This window comes from Micromesistius poutassou, assembly GCF_964030765.1.
Source record: "Micromesistius poutassou genome assembly, chromosome: 6".
Classification (NCBI taxonomy): domain Eukaryota; kingdom Metazoa; phylum Chordata; class Actinopteri; order Gadiformes; family Gadidae; genus Micromesistius; species Micromesistius poutassou.
Genome location: NC_140276.1, coordinates 18370019 through 18392693, shown reverse-complemented (window position 1 = coordinate 18392693; position 22675 = coordinate 18370019). Strand labels below are relative to the sequence as shown.

Below are 22675 nucleotides of genomic sequence, written 5' to 3'. Positions count from 1 at the left end.
AGTGGATATTTAATTAAATGTACACATACACTTAATTATTGAATAGAATGGAAACTGTTACATCAAATACTTTTATCCCCTCATTCTAGGCAATTCCGATATACAGCCTAGACAGGTGGTCCGATGGGCACATGGGTTTCTGGGCAGGGAGATCAGGAAGGTGATAACCGCTTGTATTGTGGCTGCAATCAGGAGACAGTTTCCAGAAGAAGGGGGAACATACAGAGGTCTCAAATGGCCGGCATATGGGGGATGATCAATAAATAAACATACATCTTTAACAAAATGAACACACTAAATGCCTTGGTGTAAACAATGTATTTATTGTTTGAAACGTGAATGACGTTGAAGATAGTGGCCGACTGCCTCATCCTTGGCGATCTTGTGGTGTGTGGATAGGGGGGCAGGTGCAGCTGAGGACAGGATGTTGCTGTCTTCTTGGAGGGACTGTGGTGACCTCATGTATGCCTCTCTTAGTGAGACCATCAGGGCCGATGCATATTCTAGATGAGGGAAAGAAATATTGAGATCACATTTAACGGAATAGTTAATTCATTGACTGAGTCAGGTAAAATTTGACTAGACTTAAAAAAATATCTTTAGAAACTGAATGAAGTTCTCACCATATGATGGTTTCTCTTTTATGGGTCGGACAACCCAGCCACCCTTGCGAAACCTGGGATAACGGACTGCGTAGCGTGCCTCACCACTGTTTGTCCGGGATACATCTGTCTCCATTCTCATTGAAATGGAGGACTGCTAAGAGAAGTCTATAGGAAAAAGGTACACTTCAGTATTAGGCACCACAACTAAAACAAAAAGAAAAGTGGTCTGACGCTGGCAATACAGTACATTCCAGCAAGAGGTTAAGGTTACTTTAATCACGTTTCATGAGGCGATCCTCCATGTGATGTAATTCTAATGAACAATTTGGACATTTTTCAATGAGGTGTGTGCTACTATGTTACTGCATTAGATGTAGCCAGATTCATCCATTAACCCTAAGCAACATTGTCTGTCAACTTGAGGGGCAAACATATGGGATTTCAGAGAATTTATCAATAAATAAATTGTGAAATCACTTGAGAGTAACACAGGATACAAAACCGAATGGGGAAACGGGAGTGTTGGGCTAGAACTATGCTAACCATGTCACTATGTGCCGTGTTCCAATATCCATACTATCCGCACTCACTATGCTTAGTTTGAGTAGGTAGGGCGTTCCAATTCAGATCGGGGCGAATAGAAGTGTACTGAAAGGACCGGGATGGTGTACTCAAAACGGTCAAACCGCGAAGTGTGGACTCAACGAGCATTTTCCACATAGCCTGCATTAATTTAGTTATTTTGTAGCTTTTATAGCTACTACACGTAAAGAGTTCACCGTTCACAGCGGGATGTTTTTTGCGGGAATTTCTGGGTAGTGCACCATGGAGTATTCGGTTTTGGAAGACATGGACATCTGAAAATCAGCACACTTAGTGAGTGCGGATAGTGTACTATGGAAGTATGGATATCGGAACACACGTCATCAGCTACAAAATGTTTGCTAATGCAATAGCCAAATGTGTTGTGGGCCTATGTTGCTAACTAGCTGGAGGATTGCCCAATGCTCAAATCACTTCTCTATTCCGCCATTAATACACTAACACATTAGGAAATCACCAAAACAGCAGTTAAAAGAGGTAAAAGTAAGACTTACTCGGCTAAGAGACAGCTTTCGGTGCAAAGCATTTCTGCTAGCACCAGCAGTGGTAGCACTTGGTCCTCCAGTCCCGCCCGCGCCAGTTTCAAGTGGATCCTTTGGCTTTGAACTTGAAACCATCAAGTGAACAGCATCAGCGATCAGCCTCACATGATCCTTACTCCGAAATCCCATCTGAGACTCCCAACAAACCTCCTTGTCGATAGCTCTCCGGAGTGAAATGAGCGCTACAAATCACCGAGTGTACGGTGACAGACGCCGCCGTGAAGTCTGCTCTCTTCACCTCCACAAAACGCACCCACAAACGAAAAGCCTTGCTTTTCCTTGACGGAAAATGATGGACACGATGTTCTGTCAGGCAGGAATTCGTGCATCCTGCACAAACACAATAATTCACCATGACTAAACTCAATCGCAAACGCAATCTGTCTCTTGCTACCGCTCTCGTACTACGTCGAAACCCACAGTGAGAGAGTGGCGCGCGAAGGGGAGTGCCTCTGCCTACGTCATAGGACTTGTTGCTAGGGGGTTCAACGATAGCTTAAAAATTGGCGCATTTTCATCAAATTATATATTTTACGTTTTGTGTAACGTAGTAATTTCTACGTTTACGTTTTTAGAAGACCTTTTCAGACAATATCATGCATTGAGTAGAATATAAATTAAACCTGCAAGTTGCTCTTTCATACACAACCACTGATGTCTTGTCAATTGTTACCCGCATCGGTAACACTTTATAACTATCCGTTATAACTAGTTAATAGATCATAAGTAAACTGTTAATTAATGAGTTATTAATGACTTGTTAAGTGTTTGTTAACAGTGTTTGTTAATGATTTATAATGATGCCTTGTAGATAGTTAATAGATCATTAATAAACTGTTATTTAATGAGTTATAAATGACTTGTTAACTGTATGTTAATGATTTATAACTATACCTTATAAATTAGTAATAGATCATGAACAAGCTATTAGTAAATTACTTACTAATGACTTGTTAAGTATCAGTTAATAGTTTATATATGTTATTGGGACGTTATTCTAAAGTTGCAACTATTCCTCATTTATTAACTGTTAGTAAATGAGGAATAGTTGCAACTTTAGAATAACGTCCCAATAACATACATAAGCTAATAACTAATACTTAACTAATATATTAACTCACACTTTACAGATCAGTTGTTAATAGTTTGTTAACCATCTACTAATACCAGTGAACAGCAAATGGGTGGAAGAAGTTCAAGGTACAGAAATTTGATGTGATATTTAAAATATCACATTTTTGTACCTCAACCTTGTTCCACCCATAGGCTTTTCTGTGTACTGTATTTTACCAAAGAAACATCACAGATGAAATATTGAACATTGTGTTTAATGTATAGAAACACATACTGAGCCATCACATGGCAGAACAGCAGTATACAACAGTATACAACAGTATACAAACCCATGAGGTTTGTGCACTTTTTGTGCTAAACACTGGATAAACAGAATTTCAGAGGGACATTTAATGTCCATACATCACAGCAATGTCATGGATTATCCGTCCTAACGGCCCTTTGCGATGCTTACACATTTTCCTTAACCGTTCTCCAGGCCCTCTCTATGTGCTGAGTAGGTGCACCTGTTTGGGCATCGACATATGACACACTGTGATTGACAGTGAAATGGGTATAACCTAGCTGAGGTAAAGCATTGCGATAAGCCCGCCACTCATCACTTATTATTGTAGATCCCACTTTAACATGGTGAGCTAAAAGTGGCACCAGATCTCTCCTTCTTCTTCTCTCGACTAAGCGAAGAACAGGCTTTGCATGTCTTCTCCCTCTCCTGTTCACACCTAGCATCCCAAACACCCACTTCTTCCTCTTCAAGCCACCAGCCATTCATCGCCGTCCGTACTGATGAAAACATAAAATATTTGGAATTATTCTTCTTTAAACAAAATGAATAATCTGTCATTCAATGGTAATTTGCATTACTATCTTGATAATAGTGCTTGCTGCTTGCCTTTCTTTTGTGTCTGAAGTGGCTCTCATCAATGGTGACAAACTGCTGCCGCCCCCCAATGTACTGGCCTCTTGCTTGCTGATATCTGTCATCGCAGTAGTGCACACATCTCGCAGCTGTTGAGCCATCTTGGACAGGGTTGCTGAGCTTCCAGAAATGTCATCATTGATCATGTCCACTTGACGTAGACGCAGGCCTTGTGCAAATCTGATAGAACAAGGCAAATAATTATTATACCACAGCTCTTTTGATCTTTTTGGTTTGATACACAAAGTTTGCATCTACTGCACCCCAGGATATGAAAATTGTCCACTACTGTGTAGACAAAAACAGCAATAATGATGGAAAATATGTTTTGTGGTATTTTCTACAGAGCTCTGTCAATACATTTAGGACTAATTATACTGTAGGATATTTGTAAAATCCTATTTCTAATATTAATTGCCAGAGCCTATAGATTGAGAGAGCCAATTGCCATTGAGCTTCAAGAGGCAGGGTCAGACACTCATGTTGCTCCACCAGGCCTAATGCTGACCAACACAGCATCCCCTAAGTATCAGCAATTAAACATATTTCCATAATTGTTAAACTGTTAAGAATTCAAGCTGTAAATTACACTTTTTAGCAAAATAAATCACAAAAGTGAAATAACTCCAAACACCTGTTATCATCATGAGTCTAGAGATGCTCCATAACATAATAATCACAAGCTTTACTACATAGTCTCCAGTTATTGTTTATGACAGCATAGTTATACAGTATTCCTATTGAAATAAACACTTTTCATCATAGACAGACAGACTAAAATCATATACCTATGCCATAGCGTACCTGTACACAAAGCGCATCCAGTTGAAGAGGGAGACCTTTGAATTGCTGCTCTTCAGTTTCCTCCCTCTGTGGTTATGGTGTTTGCAAACCCTGAAGATATATACAAATAATGTATTTGGCCATGGACCCCATCTGGAAATATTTTGTGCCAGGAACCCCCAAAATGTGTGTTAATATGTTTAAATAATGTTTAAAATTGTTCAGTATTTCTGTCTGAAAATAGCAGATCTATAAGCTCACAACGTTTTGACGTGTTGTGATCTTGTAGATTAGTATTAAGTAGTGTAGTGTATAGTAGTGTATTTCTAGAAATTAATGTTAACATCAATTAAGATATATTGGGCACTCTTCTCAGCTCACAATTAAATAGATTTCATTTTCACTAGAATTCTGGACCAAAATACCCATATATTGTCATTTCATGCAATAAAAATAAACTTACCATGCATAGTTGTCCACACAAACTGATTCCTTGAATTTCATCTTGTGTTTGCATTTTTGGCATCTCATCCATCTTCTTAGAAGCCTTTTCTTCTGCATCCATTTGATTATTTCTCTGTGTCTTCTTTTAGATTTAGTTCTGCCTTCAATAAGCTCTCTTAGCTCAGTGGCTAAACCAGGCATTATTTGGCTACGATATTACAATATGACTTGATTAGGGCCTACCTATTTTCTTGTCCTCTGTTCTTTCCACACACATCACACAAGCTTCCCGAGTCTCTGTGACTATACTCCCGCCAGATTACGTTTGAATTGTATTATAGGTCAGGGGTGACGAGGGTGAAACAATCATAATTGCATTCACAGGCTGGAGGATGAGCCATCCGGCCTCCTCCATCATATTGGCTGGTTGTCAACTTGTCAATCACCTCGCATCACCACTGTACTTTGATGAGTGACAACCGGTGACAACCTAGACAGACACACCCATCCTTCGCTCACTCAGCAAGTTCATTATTGGATGGGCAGCTTGCATTAGCATTGTTTTCAAAGAATGAATACACGGTCTGGTAAAATGTCTGATACCAGTGTTCCCAGCGGCGATGCGCAAAATACAGAGATAAATCCAGGTACTGTCGGGAGAAAGAGAAAGAAGTCAACAGCGGGTACTTCCAGTAAAAAGAAAACTACACCTGTGGACCATGCTGTGCACATGGACAACAACGGTGATGGTAAGCAAGACTGCGTGTTATCTTTTCATTAAAGATGTTTGATCAGGATAACACGGACTGATAGATTTGTACTACATAATTCAACCAGATTGGTGCCAAGTATCCAATGATTAATTTTGTGTGTGTTGAAAAAAGTTGAAGTAGAAATATTTGAACTTCTCCGCGGCATTCGCGTGAGACAGCCAAATGCGTTCACTCCCTGTGGGTAATGTGGGTGAAGTAACGTAAGTAATGTAAAAGGGACAAGAGGAAGAAAAAAGAGAAGAAAAAAAGGCAACAGAGGTAAGTGTAAAGAGAGGAAGGCAATAAGGCTGCTCCCCTCATGTGTGTCAGGCATGTAGACATCACAATGTCTCTCTCTCTCTCTCTCTCTCTCTCTCTCTCTCTCTCTCTCTCTATGTATAAAGTTTATTTTCCAAAATGAACTTCCTGGTGGGTATATTATCTTGGACCCTCCAATTGCTCTGTGCCCATGTAATCTTCATTACTTTTTGCAACCACTTTGCATCTATGTGTGTGTTTCCCTGTGTCGATTCACTACTTGTATGTTTGTTATACTTAACTACATTTCTATCTGTTTCAGCACGTCATCCTGAGGAGGTCATCAAGAGATACAGGAAAGTCCTTAAGGCGTACAAGAAAGGAAGAAAGCTGAGTGTGGCATATCGAAAGGTCGGTGTCGACCGAAACACCGTCGTCGCCAATGCCCCGATCTGTGAGCTGGCTGTTGTGGCCCAGAAGAAATACATGGAGTTGCTGGTTGCTCATACACCACAGCAACGACTGCAGGACTTTGCAAAAAAATGAGTGGAAGTGTTGATTAATGATCCAAACCTTTTGAGGGATGTTGAACATCAACAGAAAAAGAGGAAACTGATTCCTCTGTCTAAGAAAGCTTAGGTGTTGTGTCACTGTGGGATGGTGCAGAGCAGTTCGGTTAGAGCAGTTCGGTTGTAGCTCGGGTCTGGTTCTTTAAGTATAGAGGGTCCAAGTTGTGCTAAGACATGTTCATATCAATAATGCCAATGGCTTGATTTTGGTTAATTTTGTTTTCATGTCCTGCACAAAAAGTGCACAAACCTCATGGGTTTGTATACTGTTGTATACTGCTGTTCTGCCATGTGATGGCTCAGTATGTGTTTCTATACATTAAACACAATGTTCAACATTTCATCTGTGGTGTTTCTTTGGTAAAATACAGTACACAGAAAAGCCTATGGGTGGAACAAGGTTGAGGTACAAAAATTTAATGTTTTAAATATCACATCAAATTCCTGTACCTTTAACTTGTTCCACCCATTTGCTGTTCACTGGTATTAGTAGATGGTTAACAAACTATTAACAACTGATCTGTAAAGTGTGAGTTAATATATTAGTTAAGTATTAGTTATTAGCTTATGTATGTTATTGGGACGTTATTCTAAAGTTGCAACTATTCCTCATTTACTAACAGTTAATAAATGAGGAATAGTTGCAACTTTAGAATAACGTCCCAATAACATATATAAACTATTAACTGATACTTAACAAGTCATTAGTAAGTAATTTACTAATAGCTTGTTCATGATCTATTACTAATTTATAAGGTATAGTTATAAATCATTAACATACAGTTAACAAGTCATTTATAACTCATTAAATAACAGTTTATTAATGATCTATTAACTATCTACAAGGCATCATTATAAATCATTAACAAACACTGTTAACAAACACTTAACAAGTCATTAATAACTCATTAATTAACAGTTTACTTATGATCTATTAACTAGTTATAACGGATAGTTATAAAGTGTTACCGATGCGGGTAACAATTGACAAGACATCAGTGGTTGTGTATGAATGATTGGTGATGGGTCTCTGTAATGGACGGATGTGGCATCGGATGCTCTTTGCAGCCCAATATCATCCCATGTGAAAGAGATTTCAAAACTCTGAATTGAATCAACCATTGTACAAGATTGTAACAATTGTTAAATTACTGAATTAATTAACTTTACTATTTTGAAGAAATATATAAGAATATTACAAGTGAATCAAGTGAACATTCTCTGTTCACACAAATATCACAGTTTAGGTTCAGTCAGTGATGGGAAATGTATGTCCATTTCATTGTTGGTTTCTGCAGAACCTCTGCAGCGCATCCTGTTGATACCTGCAGCCAGGTCTATATTATGCTCACGTGTTTTGGTGGTGTGTGTAAAACAGAGACAAGGCCAACCACAGCCCTCGCCTCTCAGCTCATCTGCTGCTTGAGCCCTTGCGCTTTGTTTCCAACCCAGTGGTAAAAGAAATAGCAAGAAAGGAAGTGACCCTAAAAGTGGTTGTTGTAGCTAAACAGGAAGAGGACACTCAATATTAATTTGGGCTAGAACCCACAGTGTGTATAGTTCCTCTAACATGTAATCCTAACAGTGGCAAACATAGCAGAAAGGTCACAACTGGTATTGCAGCAAATAAGCACAAATAATAGAACGACTTAGTGACAAGGGATTACTGTGAACAAAATAATTCCTTCCCGCCTCCGTCCCCCGAAGTTCAAGTGTGGAAGGTTGTGTCAAAGTCCTGAAGGAGCCCAGCTGGTGGGGGAAACGGTTAGCAGGAGGGGTAAAGTTCAGTTCTCAGGTTACCACGAGAACTGTCTGTGAGCTGGTGTGAAGCCGGGCTCAGCTGGCAGGGTAAGGACCACAATGAGCTCAGTTTATTGGCTCGTGGGGTCGACAATCCCTGACGCAGTCGCACCCTCTCATAGCTGATAGCTGGGTTCTGTGTTTCCTATCTAGCTTTTGTTTCCACCAGCCACAATGAAAACCTCGAACCGCAGCTCACAGAAAACTAGGATTGAGCGATTGCATCATTGGCTTGCTTCATTCAGTGTCTCTAGGTTGCAGCCAATCACAGTCGGTCTATGGTCTGTAAATGGTGTCTTTTACGTTCAAGTCTTTCATTAGAGTGACTACAGCGCTAGTTCAGCTTCACCGCCAAAACGTGACAATGTTTTTTGCTATTATAATTCTGAGCACAGGGCGTAAGTAAATTCCTTCTCAAATTCCATTTATTTATTTTTTATATAACTAATTCAAATTTCGCCATAGGTGTTTGGTGATAATATAACTTGTATTGCAGAATAGGTCAATTTCTTTATTAGTGTATTCACAAACTTTCAAGCCTCAAATTAAAGTATGAATGTTCAAGACCAATAGTTCATAGATCTTATTCATTCTTTTTTTTTTAGGGTTGATTCAGGCCCAAGAGAGTCCTCCTTTGGTCTTAGTGAAATCAGCAGGACTTGGAGATACTGTTACCCTTCATTGTGAAGCTGAAAATAGGGTTAGCGATTATTTATACTGGTACAGGCAATCTCCTGGATGTTTTCCCGAAATGGTTGCTTCAAAATTGTTCAAATCAATTACCTTGAAGCCCCACTTTAATTTAACATTGACAGAGGAAGAGGGTGCTTTAGTCTTCAATCTGATCATTCAAAACGTAACTAAAGGTGATGAAGCAAACTATTTCTGTCAACAATACTCACGTGAGAAATGGAATAATTTCACCTTTCTATCTGTCAAAGGTAAGATCAATCTTTTTCATTGTTCATATTCAATATCATGAGAACCATTTCAAGAAGGCAAGGCAAGGCAAGGCAAGGCAACTTTATTTATATAGCACTTTTCATACACAAGGCAGACTCAAAGTGCTTCACATATAAACATTGTCATACAATAAAAGAAAACAATAGTTAAGTAAAAAGTAAAATAGATAGAAAATAAAGGCAAAGTTTAAAAAACATTTTAGAAAGGCAGAGTTAAAAGAAATGCATTTTAGAAAGTGAGAAAATAAAGGCAAAGTTAAAATAATAAATATTTAAGATTTAGCAGAAAGCTAAAGCAAACATAAAAGTCTTCAGTCTTGTTTTAAAAGCTGTCAGAGTTGGGGCAAGTCTTAAATCCTCAGGGAGTTTATTCCAGCTATTTGTTGCATAGTAACTAAATCCTGCTTCCCCATGTTTCGTGTTGACTCTGGGGATAATTAACAGATTGGTCTCAGAGGATCTTAGTGGCCTAGAAGGCTTATGTAGTGGAAGCATATCAGTTAAATATTTTGGCCCTAAACCATGTAGGGATTTATAGTTTAGCAACATGATTTTAAAATCAATTCTCTGACATACAGGGAGCCAATGTAATGATTTAAGAATTGGTGTAATATGTTCACATTTTTTGGTCTCTGTTAGAACTCTAGCAGCAGCATTCTGAACAAGCTGTGGTTGCCTTAGAGTTTTTTTTGGGAGACCTGTAAGGAGACCATTGCAAGAACCTTTATATGATAGCTGTTTTTTTGATTCATAGATCCCAATGACCACAGGTTTGTCTCCCAGACTGTGGTCCAACAGCCTGTGACGGCATCAGCTCAGCTGGGAGACCCTGTGGCTCTCCAGTGCTCTATTACCTCCCAGAGGACGGACCACAGTAACCAGTGCCAAGGGGAACCCACTGTGTACTGGTTCAGATCTGGATCAGGACCATCTCACCCTGCTGCCGTTTACCTGAATGGAAACAGGAGTGGTGAATGTCAGAGTAGTCCTGGGCCTCCGTCTGCTCCACAGAGCTGTGTCTACACTCTCCCCAAGAACAACGCAGACTCCTCTGATGCTGGCACTTACTACTGTGCCCTGGCAGCGTGTGGGGGAGTTGTGTTTGGGAGTGGAACTACGCTGGACATAACAGGTGAATATATTGGTGTTTTTTCGATGTATTGAATGAAGGAATGGACAAATCTCTGGGATTAATTTTTGCAACCATCCTTTCAGAAGAGGAAGTAAACAGCCTGTGCACATTATAGCCCTGCAGCGCAGTCTTTACTTTTTATCGGCAACAAAAAAACAAAAAAATAGAAGAATGCAGAAAGTACAACAATAATCCAAAAGTATGATGCAAATACAAAATCTAATTACATGTATAATAAATCTATATGGTTATCTTTATTGCTGTACATTTTATGATTTAAGAGGCCCATTCCAGGGGAAATTGCCAGGAAAAGAAGTTGCATAAAGCTTTCTGATGACCAAATGTTGATTATCTGATTCTAGAACCCAACTGGCGTCTAGTTACCATGGTGCTTGGAATACTGTTGGCTTGCAGTCTGGCTGTGATTATAATCCTGTTTATAACCAGAAATAAAAAGTATGTTTGTGATCATCGCAAAGGTACAGTACATTCTCCAGAATTTATTCAGTGAGATATTTTGTTTTTACACATACAGTTGTATGTATCTGTTGTTTGAATTCAGAGCATTAATATTCTTCGGTCCTTATTCTCAGGAACACTGAGTGCTTCCAACCAAGTTCCACGTGAATTAGGGAATCAGGAACTACAGGTAAATCTGTTTAACATGTTGCATTGGTAGACATTGACTTACCACCCGTTATTTTATCGAATTTTCGATTCTTCAAATAAATCATTATCGAACGGAAATATTGTTTGCTTATTTAATGGAAAATATATAATTAAAAAATGTATTTAAAAAACGGAGGTACTTTCCTTATCGGAAAGATTAAAAGGAGGATTTAAAAAAAAGTATCGTTAATGAAGTTTAATACTAGGTACATTTTTTGCAATATCGAACCACCTTCCTGCACAAAGTGTTGCTACATGGTAAAATGAACAATACTAGTGGTTGGTTATTGTAAGACACAGACATGTTTTAGACCTCAGTATATGATTATACACCAATACACCATTTGGATTGTACCTTTGACTTTCACTCTAGAAGAAGTTGTCTCTACTACAGCTGTGAATCCTCTCAGACGTTTGGTAGTAACACAGCTCTCTGTTGTAGGATGGGGAAACAGATTCCTTGAACTACGCAGCGTTGGAGTTCTCTGGCAGGAAAACCAGAGGACGGAAGAAGAACAGTGAAAGGCCTCAGGAGAGTGTGTATTCTGCTGTGAGAGAAACCTGCCACTGAAGTCCATCGACCTGGGAGTTTGTGTCACCTGAGGCTGAAGGAGGTAGTAACGGTGGTATTGTTTATTATCATGAATGCATGTAGATTGTTTCTAATGTTTATTGATGTTGATTTGTTTGGATCAGAAACATTTAATTGCTCATCATTTGGGATGTATTTTGGGAAACCTATCTGGTTGATGCCCAGCAGGACTTGGCCATGAAGGAAAAATCAAGCAGTTAAAATAATCTTGAAGTCTAAAATGATACTTCACAAAAGTAAAAAGAGGAGACGATGAAGTGAGTGAAAGAGGAAGAATGAAAGAGGAAAGACTGACATGAACAGGAAATGAATCAAATGAGATATAAACGAACAATATCCAAAAAACGAGGTAAAACGCGAACGGAAAAGCATGAAAGATACTTAAAGACTCTGAACTCTGGTTCAGTTCATATCTGCTTTTTAAACCACAGTCCTGACACAGCTTGCACAAATGGAGATGAGCAGGCATATAATTTTTGGTTTCCTAATGTAGATACTTTCAGTCATTGCAAATAAACCTAATACGCCTGCATTGTGTGCATCTTTCAGTAAAATCCTACATTTTATGAGGTCCAAAAACTTTGTTTTGTCTTGTGTTTACATTTAGTTTTTTTTAAGTATCTACTAACGAAGGTCTCTGATCCTTAATTGTGTAATTGTTACTAGAATGTGTTAACTGATATTAGTTGGAATGGACAACAAACTTGTGACCTTGACGTCATTAGTTCCATGCTCCAAACAACTTTTCTAGATGTACTGCTTTGTGGGAATTTGCTATGAAAAATAAATGCAACTACTAAAAATAAAGCTTGGATATATCTTTTGTAATTTATAATGAACACAGCCTTGATTATTGAATTGTATGCTTCAAGGATCATATTTTACAATCCCCATGGCTGTCTAGGTTGTTGGAGGGACGTAAACATGTTGATGTTATACAAATCTAAATGAGACAAACAGCTATAAAATGTACTGTAAATGTTTAGAGACAATTGCTTTTTGCTTGGTGTCGTTTTACAATAATAAGGATAATCTAGGATGGGAACAGGGCACGGGCAGAAAGTGGTGCCAATTCACTAACATTTATGGCCCGTTTCATCACAAGGTTTCATGTTGATGAGCCATTTCAGAATCTTTCCATTTGTGACACAACAATGTGGGAGTTTCCACCCTGTTGGGAGTTGACTGGTGGACTGCATCGGCTGGTAGGCTTGAGTTGATCCGTTTGTCACATCTGAGTGAACCTCCCCCACTAAGGTCATACATTTAGAGTTTAAAATGGCTTGTCAACACCCGTTAGAAAGATAGACACTTTACAAAACAAGGCTAACTATGAAAATTGAATTCATTTAAAAAGTTTCCAAAAACCCTTACTTCTGTCATTGCATATAATACACACACAAGTACGGCAGACAGGACACACCTGTAGCCTAATTTGTTAAAAAGAGAAAAATGTAAGTAACTTACCTAGTCCTTTCCCATGAAGGGAGAACACAACAGGGCTGGCCTATAAAAAAGACATGGTTGGTTTAATGATTAAGATCTCTAGGACTCTACTCTACTCTTCTACTCTACTGTCATCCGGTTCTCTCTTCAACAAAAATGCACACACGCATATGTACAGTAGATACATAAATACGTATTGATGGTTGCTGGGGATTTGCTTTTTCTGAAACATGGAAATCTTGTTGGTGTGTGGATCTGTGTAGAGAGATAACTCCAGAGAGAAAAGGGGTTGACTACAAACATGGCATGCCCTGCATTTAATACTTGACAAGACAGAGACAAGATATTGTTTTATGTGCTTTGTATGAATGGTGGGAATGTTGCTCCTAAATGGACTGATGTTACATCTGCTGGTCACTGCAGTGCAATAGGATCCCAAATGAACATTAATATTAAGATATTTGTATCTGAATAAAAATGAATCAAACATTTAATTAAAATCGTCATCAAAATAGTTGCGAACAACTAACTTCATTATTACTCTTTAAAAAAGATACAAACAAAAATAATAGAATACAATTACAATCTTTCTCCGTTCACTAAACAAACACTATTCAGGCTCAGTTGGTGATGGGGATCTATAGCGTCAGCTCCGTCCATGGTTAAGAGTTGTGGTGGGTTTGTCAAAAAACAAAGACATGACCACCCACCGCCCCCACCTCTCAACCTGCTGCCGCTCTCTCGCCAGTGTTAAAAACACACACACTCTAGGGGGAAAGATGAAAGGAAGCGACACTTTGTTTGCAGGAAACGCACAGTGTTGCGTTTCCTGGGCTTGTCTTAACACACTGGTGGTTATGTACCAGCCACCTCATTGTAGCAGGGGTTCATTTTGGTACTCAAACATTCTTATTAACTTATTCTAGAATATCTGTCCTTAATCACAGAGAGGTGCCTTTCTACACCTACTTTTCAGTGTTTACCGACATTTTTAAAACTCTACCCTGCCTTAATTGTAAAGTGCTATATATATATATATATTATGTGTTCTGTATAAATGAAGTTATTATCATTAATAATAAAGTTAGTGTTAGAACTACTACTACTACTACTACTACTACTGCTATTGTAACAGTTCTAGTACAGAGACCCAGGTGCAGAGAGAGACTCAGGACACATGATAAAGTTCAAATCAAAAACTTATTCAACCAACCAACACATACAGTAACAAAGTAGCATGTCCAAGAAAATCAAAGTAAAGGAAGAGCATAAAGTGCCAAAGGCAATATCAATAACCGGGGATATCAAACACGAAATATCGAGGTTGAAAAGGCAATATGTAATCACTGGGGAACAAAGACAATGACAAAAGACAACAGGGATAGTATATATTATCAGAGTCTGATGACTAATGGAATACAGGTGTGGAAAAAGGGGAACTGAGTAGGAGGACGTGGGACAAGCCGGAATAAGACATCTATGTACTACTACTGCAACAACTACTACTACCACTAGTACTACTGCAACTACTACCACCACTATTACTACTACTGCTAGTACTACTACCACCACTACAACAACTACTATTACTACTACATATTATATTATGGTTAGTGATATTTACAGTTAACAATAAAGTAAAGTAAAAAAAATAAAATGTATTCATCGTTAAGGGACAATATTAATGAAATGTTTTTAATATCAAAGATAAAGACATGACATGTTTTTAGTGTTCGCTTTTCATTCACTGCCTTTTAATTCAAGCCAATCACAGGGGATCCGGGATATGAAAATGTTGGTCTAAAGTCAGAATCATTCAGACTGACGTGCACAGGAAATGAACCTAACGAGATATAAACAAACATTATCCAAAAAACAAGGTAAAACGGGAAAGGAAAAGCATGAAAGATATTAAGATTATATCTGCTTTGTAAACCACAGTACTCGCACAGCTTGCACAGGCTGAGCACTCATAACAGAGCAGTGATGCTTTGCAGCTAAAAGCACAAGCATAAAGGTCACAGCACGATATTTTGACCAGACATTTTATAGGCTGTATCTCTTTACGTCTCAGATGTCAACAATTTGATATTGGTTGTGTTGATCATGAGCCCACACGAAGTGTTTATCATGCATGCTTTTTGTCTAACCATGTTTTTATGTGTAACCACAAAGACTTAACACAGCAGATACACATCCCTTTGTGACATCAATGTGGGAGTGTCCACTCGGCTGGGAGGAGTGGACTGGTGGACTGCATCATCTGGTAGGTGTGAGTTGATCTGCGTGTCACACATCTGAGCGGACACTCCCACTTGGTGGATGTCACAAAGGGCTACACTTTGAAATGGCTTGTCAATGGGACACTGGCTGTTACATAAAGACCCAATATAAAACCACACAAGGCTAAGAGAACTGACAAATCTCGCATGCAACACTTGACAAGTAGTTGAAGTTGCATCTGATGCTCCCTGCAGTCAATTATGATCCCAAGTGAATTAAAATATTAAGATATTGAAATCTCTGAATTAAATTGAATCAACCATTGCATAATAAGATTATGAATTATTCTAACAATTGTAGATTGTAAGAATCATGAAAGTACTGAGTTTATTAACTTCACCAAAAAAATCTAAAAGAGAATCAAGAGTGTTCACATACAAATATGGCAGCATAGGTTCAGTCAGTGATGTGTAGAAATGTACGTCCATGACAAGTGTGGCGGGACTCTGTATAAAACTCAATATAAACGGGGGGAGATAACTAAAGAGGGACCGACAATGCCACCAGGGGAATTGCACCCCAGGAAATAAAGAACAAAGAAAATTAAACTATTACCTTACAGAAATTATAAGGACACAAGTTCGAAAATCTAAAAGAGGCAGAGACAATATATATATTAAATGTTTATTTTAATACAATAATGATAAACACTAAATAAAGAAAACTGGAGTAAAACCAAACCAAACCAAACAACAAAACAAAGGTTATGTAAACCAGCAACCCAATTGTCAAAACAATGAAATAGAAAATGGGAAATAACACAAAAGGAAACTTAACCAAAGCAAACAAAAGAAAATATCAAAACAGAACCAAAACAGAACAGCAGCAGGGGATCGTAAAAACAAGAAACACAGATTAATAAAAAGGGAAAATTGGAACTCAAAACTGTTAAAAAGCGGGGACCCTACTCACCACCCTGGTAGGCAACCAGCAGAGGTTGAGTTCAGCCATCTTGGCCCTTTTATAGTGCACCTGGGTGCAGGGGGAGGAGCTAGGAAAGGCTGTGTTCGCAACCCCTACTGAGGTTCACTACGCAAGCAAGAAATTTCTTGCTTGTCATGGAAGTGAACCGAAAAGTTGTTGATCTTTCCAAGAAGGACGAGGACCCTCGATATTCATTCAGGTTAGATCATACGGCTTCATTATTTCCCATAACACGTTCAGCCTAACAGTGACCAACATAGCAAAAAGGTCACAAATGGTATTGCAACAAATAATAGGCGACTATAAATAAATAAACAACTCCCTGAGAAGGGGTTACCGTGAACCCAATGTTTCCCCCCCGCCCAATCCTTTTCCAAAAGTTTAAGTGTGGAATGAAGTGTCAAAGTCCTGAAGGAGCCCAGCTGGTGGGGAAACGGTTAGCAGGAGGGGCAAACGGTGAGCTGGAGGGACAAGCCGTCTTAACCCCGGGGGGTCTTGTGTGACCACAGGAGCAGCGGGCAGGTGGGAAGGAGCAGGCACCTTACGCAGGCTGCTGGCAGGTTACCACCGAGACCTGTCTGTGAGCTGGTAGGAGCTGTGCCCAGTTTATTGGTTTGTTGGGGTCGATAAGCATGAACCACAAACCACTGAAAACTAGGAGGATCATTGGCTTGCTTCATTCAATGTCTCTAAATTGCAGCCAATCACAGTTGGTCTATGGTATGTAAATGGTGTCTTTTACGTTCAAGTCTTTCATTTGAGTGACTACAGCGCTAGTTCACCTCCAAAACGTGACAATGTTTTTTGCAATGATAATCCTGAGTACACCACGTAAGTAAATTTCTTCTCAAATTCAATTTCTTTCTATTTTATATAACTAATTCAAATGTAGCCATAGGTGTTAATAATATTACTTGCATTGCAGAATAGGTAAATTTCTTTATCAGTGTATTCACAAACTTTCAAGCCTCAAAAAGTATGAATGTTCGAGACCAATAGTTCATAGATCTTATTCGTTCTTTTTCTTTTAGGGTTGATTCAGGCCCAAGAGAGTCCTCCTTTGGTCTTAGTGAAATCAGCAGGACTTGGAGATACTGTTACCCTTCATTGTGAAGCTGAAAATAGGCTTAGCGATTATTTATACTGGTACAGGCAATCTCCTGGATGTTTTCCCGAAATGGTCGCTTCAAAATTGTTTAAATCAATTACCTTGAAGCCCCACTTTAATTTAACATTGACAGAGGAAGAAGGTGCTGTAATATTTAATCTGATCATTCAAAACATAACTAAAGGTGATGAAGCAAACTATTTCTGTCAACAATACTCAAGTGACAAATGGCATAATTTGTCGTTTGTAATGCTCTCTGCTCATATGTTTCTCTATGCCACATGGACGGACATGGCGATACACAAAAAGCACAGCGTAAATGACTGTTGTACTTGTAGAGGTCCCACCACCCGCTTCATTTGATACGGAACCACAGGTCCTCCCAGCTGAATGCCCTTTAACATTATGCCATATGGAGTCTTATGCATACTATAGAGAAAATGGGGGAGACATTTATTAAAATCCATTCCAAAAAATGTACAAAATAAATCAAAGGTATAAAACAAAAACAAGGAAAAAAAAAAAAAAAGCAGTAGCGTGCTTATTTGCTTTTGCAGGTGAAGAGCCGGCGAAGCCAAGACCACCTCCTCTTTTTATTCTTCACCTCCACAGTCTCCTGTTGAGCAATAATAAACAAGGACCATTAACCATCAATCTGCAGCAAAAATATCTGACGTATTTATGTACTATATACCGAATAATATTGCTTTGCTCTTTGGCTATGATGGTGATGGATGAATATCATCCATTTGCTTCCATTCAGTAAAAAAAATATATAAATTGGAATGGTTGCAATTTACAAAATCTTATATAACATAACATATAACACCCATGTCTTTGGACTCTTTGCACTCTGTAGGTTATACTTGGGAATGACAGAAACCTTTGTTACTGTAAAGGCGTTGGGGCCTTTGTGTGCGGCTGTTACTAAGATGACTGACCTCAGGGGAGGTGAGCGACGTTGTGGCTTCCCCGTGAAGACACTCCTCTGCTCCCTTGAAGTCATCAGGGGGTCCTGGGGGTCCTGTTCAGGACCACAATATACATCATTAATTCATGTTTTATGAACTTTATTACTTTTCAAGCAAATTGCCAAAGTTCGCCTTGCAGGCATTCATTAAATGAGGAAAACCCTGCAGGTTAACAATGCATGGATGTGATAGAGAGGGAGCCGTTGTACTTAACAGTTTCTATCCTGTTTAAACAAATTTAATTCCTTGTTTGGTTTTATAACTAAACCTCAAGCATACCTCCTGCACGGGGTCCTTCAGGCGCTCCAGGGTCCGCTGAAACCCATGGTTGTCCTGGTAAATGGTGGCCTCCCTCTGCAGCAGGAGGTGGACTTCCTGGACAACCAGCTTCTGGAAGGCTGTGTACCGGAGGATGTGTGAGGGGGAGGACATTTCATCCCGGCCTCTGAACAGCTGGGCCACAATGAGTCCAACTGTGGACCGCTGGATCACAACCGGAACCGGAAGACACTGGACTGTTTAGATTGTCTAAAACTAAATCAGTAGATCAATATTCCTTAGATATCATTTTCTCGTGTTCTGAAGCTGCACATGTATTTGGTGCTAGACTTGCAGTCTTTGTTTATTGTATCGGGATAAACAAGTCAAAGACATCAACGTATGATTACAATTCAACACATTGTTAAGGGCTCCTCATTTACATTTAGGGTATTTATTAGACTCTTTTATCCCAAGCGACTTACAACGGTTAATACACACCGACGGCAGAGTCAACCATGCAAGGTGGCAGCCAGCTCGTCAGGAGCAGTTAGTTAAGGTTGAGCGTCTTGCTCAGGGACACTAGGAGGATACTTGAATTATCAAGGTCTAATCTATTGAGTGATCCATGGTTGTCAACGGTAACCAATCCTACCTGGAGAGAGGTCCCGAAGGACTTCATCAGGCTGCAACGCACCAGCATGGCAGCCTCCTGATGTCCCAGCCCGGAGCAGGGAGGCTGGTGTCCACGGTGACGCCGGGCATCTTCCTCAGCGTGGCCAGGATGAAACAACTCATCTGGGAGAGAACGGGAAAGAGAGGAGATGGAGGGGAGTGGAGGGATTAAGTATGGAAATGAAAGAAGGGACGGTGACAAAGAAGAGTGAGAGAAGAAGAAAGTTAGCAAACAAGTTTGGGGCAGGAGGTATGATAACTTGTACACGTAATACGACTGTACGTAATGGTCAATAGATACATAGATATATCTACAATTATCAGTAGGGACCACTGAAGCATCTAATCTAACAGTGGCATGAGTAATATTGTCATACTATGGTTGTAGTAGTAGCAGTAGTAGTAGCAGTAGTAGTAGTAGTAGTAACAGTAGTAGTAGTAGTAGTATTAGTAGTAGTAGTCGTAGTTGTAATAGCAGTTGTAGTAGTAACAGTAGCAGTAGTAGAAGTAGTAGTAGTAATAGTAGTAGTCGTAGTTGTAATAATAGCAGTAGTAGTAGTAGCAGTAGTAGTAGTAGCAGTAGTAGTAGTAGTAGTCGTAGTTGTAATAATAGTAGTAGTAGCAGTAGTAGTAGTAGCAGTAGTAGTAGTAGTAATAGTAGTAGTAGTAGTCGTAGTTGTAATAATAGTAGTAGTAGCAGTAGTAGTAGTAGCAGTAGTAGTAGTAGTAATAGTAGTAGTAGTAGTCGTAGTTGTAATAATAGCAGTGTAGTCGTAGTTGTAATAATAGCAGTAGTAGTAGTAGCAGTAGTAGTAGTAGCAGTAGTAGTAGTAGTAATAGTAGTAGTAGTAGTCGTAGTTGTAATAATAGCAGTTGTAGTAGTAACAGTAGCAGTAGCAGTAGCAGTAGTAGCTGTGGTAGTATCAGTAGCACTAGCAGCAGAGCGGTGGTCAGGAGCGTCTGCTGGTCCAGCGGTCTGTAGCCCTCCCCGTTCAGGGGGTGGAGCCTCAGTATCAGGGGGTGGAGCCTCAGTATCAGGGGGTGGAGCCTCAGTAGCAGGGGGTGGAGCCTCAGTAGCAGGGGGTGGGGCCTCAGTATCAGGGGGTGGAGCCTCAGTAGCAGGGGGTGGAGCCTCAGTATCAGCTTGACCATGAGGTCGTCCACCAGGGCGCTGCTGGCGGTCAGATAGAGGCGGGAGGCAGGCTCTTCAGCGTACACTCCATCCTCTGGACGGATGCAATATACATGGAAATGGATGTTTAGACCACATGGGCTTTCATTTCACTAGTATGCTAAAAAATCCTTACTCAACTTGTACATGTATTTAATCTTTTTGATCCTAATTATTTTTACTTGCAAGTATTCATCTGTTTATCGTATTATTTCTAAGCATTATCAGTAACAGTCAGAGATGTATAGTAACGAAGTAGAAGTACTTCACTACTATACTTAAGTACTAAAATGCTGTATCTGTACTTTACTGGAGTATTCTTTTTTTCTCCTACTTCCACTTTTACTTCACTACATATTTTTGATGAGTTTAATACTTTTACTCCGATACATTTTTCATGTGCTGAATCGTTAATCGTTACAATTATAAAAGATTACATTTCCACCTGAAATAATTATCAATTGGTCATTATAAGTTGGTAGCCCTGTAGTACTATGAGACACAAACAGGTAGATATCTTGAGAACCCATTGTACAATTTTGACACTTGACCCCTCTATTGAAAGTTCAGGGTAAATATAATTGGATGGCACAGAGCCAAACACTCGCAAATACACCAGATGCCAACCAGATGGCAATGAAGGACATGCATTCTGATTAAAGGTAATTTACCTATTTCCTCAGAAACCTTGGACACGAGAAGTTACTGTGCACTGAACCCATGGACTGGGCCCTCTCGGAGGCCGGGCCGAAACAACATTTGTTTCACTACGACTCCTTTCTGCTGCCCACCCCTCCTTCTCCTGCACAAAAAATAAAATATAAAATAAATCAAATAAAACGGCTAATAAAATGCTTGAGGTGGCGTTTTGAAAAGAGAAAACTTACATTTTAATAGTACATGGTCCAAAGATAATTATGAGCCTTTGATTGATATCCAGAAAAAAATTGCAGAGACACATTCCTGTTCCCCACTTGTATTGGAGTGAACGGGGATATCTACTTCTGGGCCCCATGAATCGAGGGACCCGTCCGCAAATCTTTTTTTCGTAGGATGGTAGGGGTATGTACCGCCTTTTTCGCCTCTGATTGGTTAGAAGGGCTCTCCTCCGATTGGTTATGGCACAGGGCAGGCTGTCGGCTGGTCCACCACCAACAGAAGTAAACTGTGGTGTGTTTTCTACCATTGACTGACTGTGGCTTCATTCATCTGTGGTAGCCTACTAAAAATGACCATCATGCCTTTACTTTGGTAATAATTTGGACATAATAGTTTCATTAAATAGTTTATGTTAAGCAGGCAGGATGCAAGTTAGGACCAACACATCTCTCCTCCCCTCAGGGAGCCTTAATGGACTCTGTGTTGACTGTTCTGTTAATTGTACTGCTGTCATAAGCCTATTTGCTGGTTCGGAAAACTTGGAATTAATTGTTAGAGGTTGTTGTCAATGTTACTCCACTGCAGTGTACAATAGTCACATTACATTTCTCGCTGCTTTCCATACCTTGTTCCCTCTGTGTAATTGTGTGACCTGGACGCACTTATCACTGTTGGATTATCATTGTTGGATTGAGTTTGTTTACTTCTGTTGGTGGTAGCCGACAGCCTGCCCTGTGCCATAGCCAATCGGAGGAGAGCCCTTCTAACCAATCAGAGGCGAAAAAGGCAGTACGTGCCCCTACCATCCTACGAAAAAAAGATTTGCGACCCGTCCACAGCCCGCTAAAAAAACTGCAATACCAGGCTTGACCACTGAGCACTGGTGGATTGCGGAAGGGCACTGCTCCTGGGGGCCTGGGTTTTTCTCCCGGTAAAGTTTGAAGCATGGATGAAGTAAATATCGCCAGATGCGGTCCAGATATTGTCCACAGTGCCCTCATGTGAATCAGCGGGGATCTGTTGCTTTGTGAGTGGGAGGCGTTATTAACCAAGCGCCTCAGGTGATGGATAGACCCTGGTCAGTTCTTAGAAATGTAGTCTTTTGTAGTTTGTGATTTTTTTAAAAAACTTTATTTTTAGTATTAGTATTATTTGAAATCGGTTTTTGAAAACAATTGTTGCTGACATATGTGCTTACTTCTTTTTCTTGCGTGTTTATGGAGATCATATTGTTATGGTTGTGTTGCAGGGCATTG

General features: G+C 39.6%; 2 protein-coding genes and 1 long non-coding RNA gene across 3 annotated transcripts; 2 read left to right on the top strand and 1 right to left on the bottom strand.

Moving 5' to 3' along the window:
• Positions 1-244: 244 nt before the first annotated feature.
• Positions 245-1803, bottom strand: LOC311344875. The gene is made up of 3 exons (XR_014633642.1): positions 1703-1803; positions 624-770; positions 245-503 (listed from the first exon to the last, which is right to left on the bottom strand). It is a non-coding gene; the product is annotated as an uncharacterized lncRNA (long non-coding RNA).
• A 3738-nt stretch (positions 1804-5541) lies between these two features.
• LOC311344699 (coiled-coil domain-containing protein 106-like) lies at positions 5542-6526 on the top strand (the record flags this gene model as incomplete). The annotated part of the gene is made up of 2 exons (XM_084469056.1): positions 5542-5719; positions 6303-6526. The coding sequence occupies 2 exons, from the start codon at positions 5542-5544 to the stop codon at positions 6524-6526; spliced, it is 402 nt and encodes a 133-aa protein (XP_084325182.1).
• A 2112-nt stretch (positions 6527-8638) lies between these two features.
• Positions 8639-11683, top strand: LOC311345557 (uncharacterized protein; the record flags this gene model as incomplete). Its single annotated transcript, XM_084469977.1, has 6 exons — positions 8639-8747; positions 8955-9290; positions 10066-10443; positions 10806-10922; positions 11037-11092; positions 11555-11683. 6 exons carry the CDS (start codon positions 8639-8641, stop codon positions 11681-11683), a joined length of 1125 nt encoding a protein of 374 aa, XP_084326103.1.
• Between the last annotated feature and the right edge of the window lie 10992 nt (positions 11684-22675).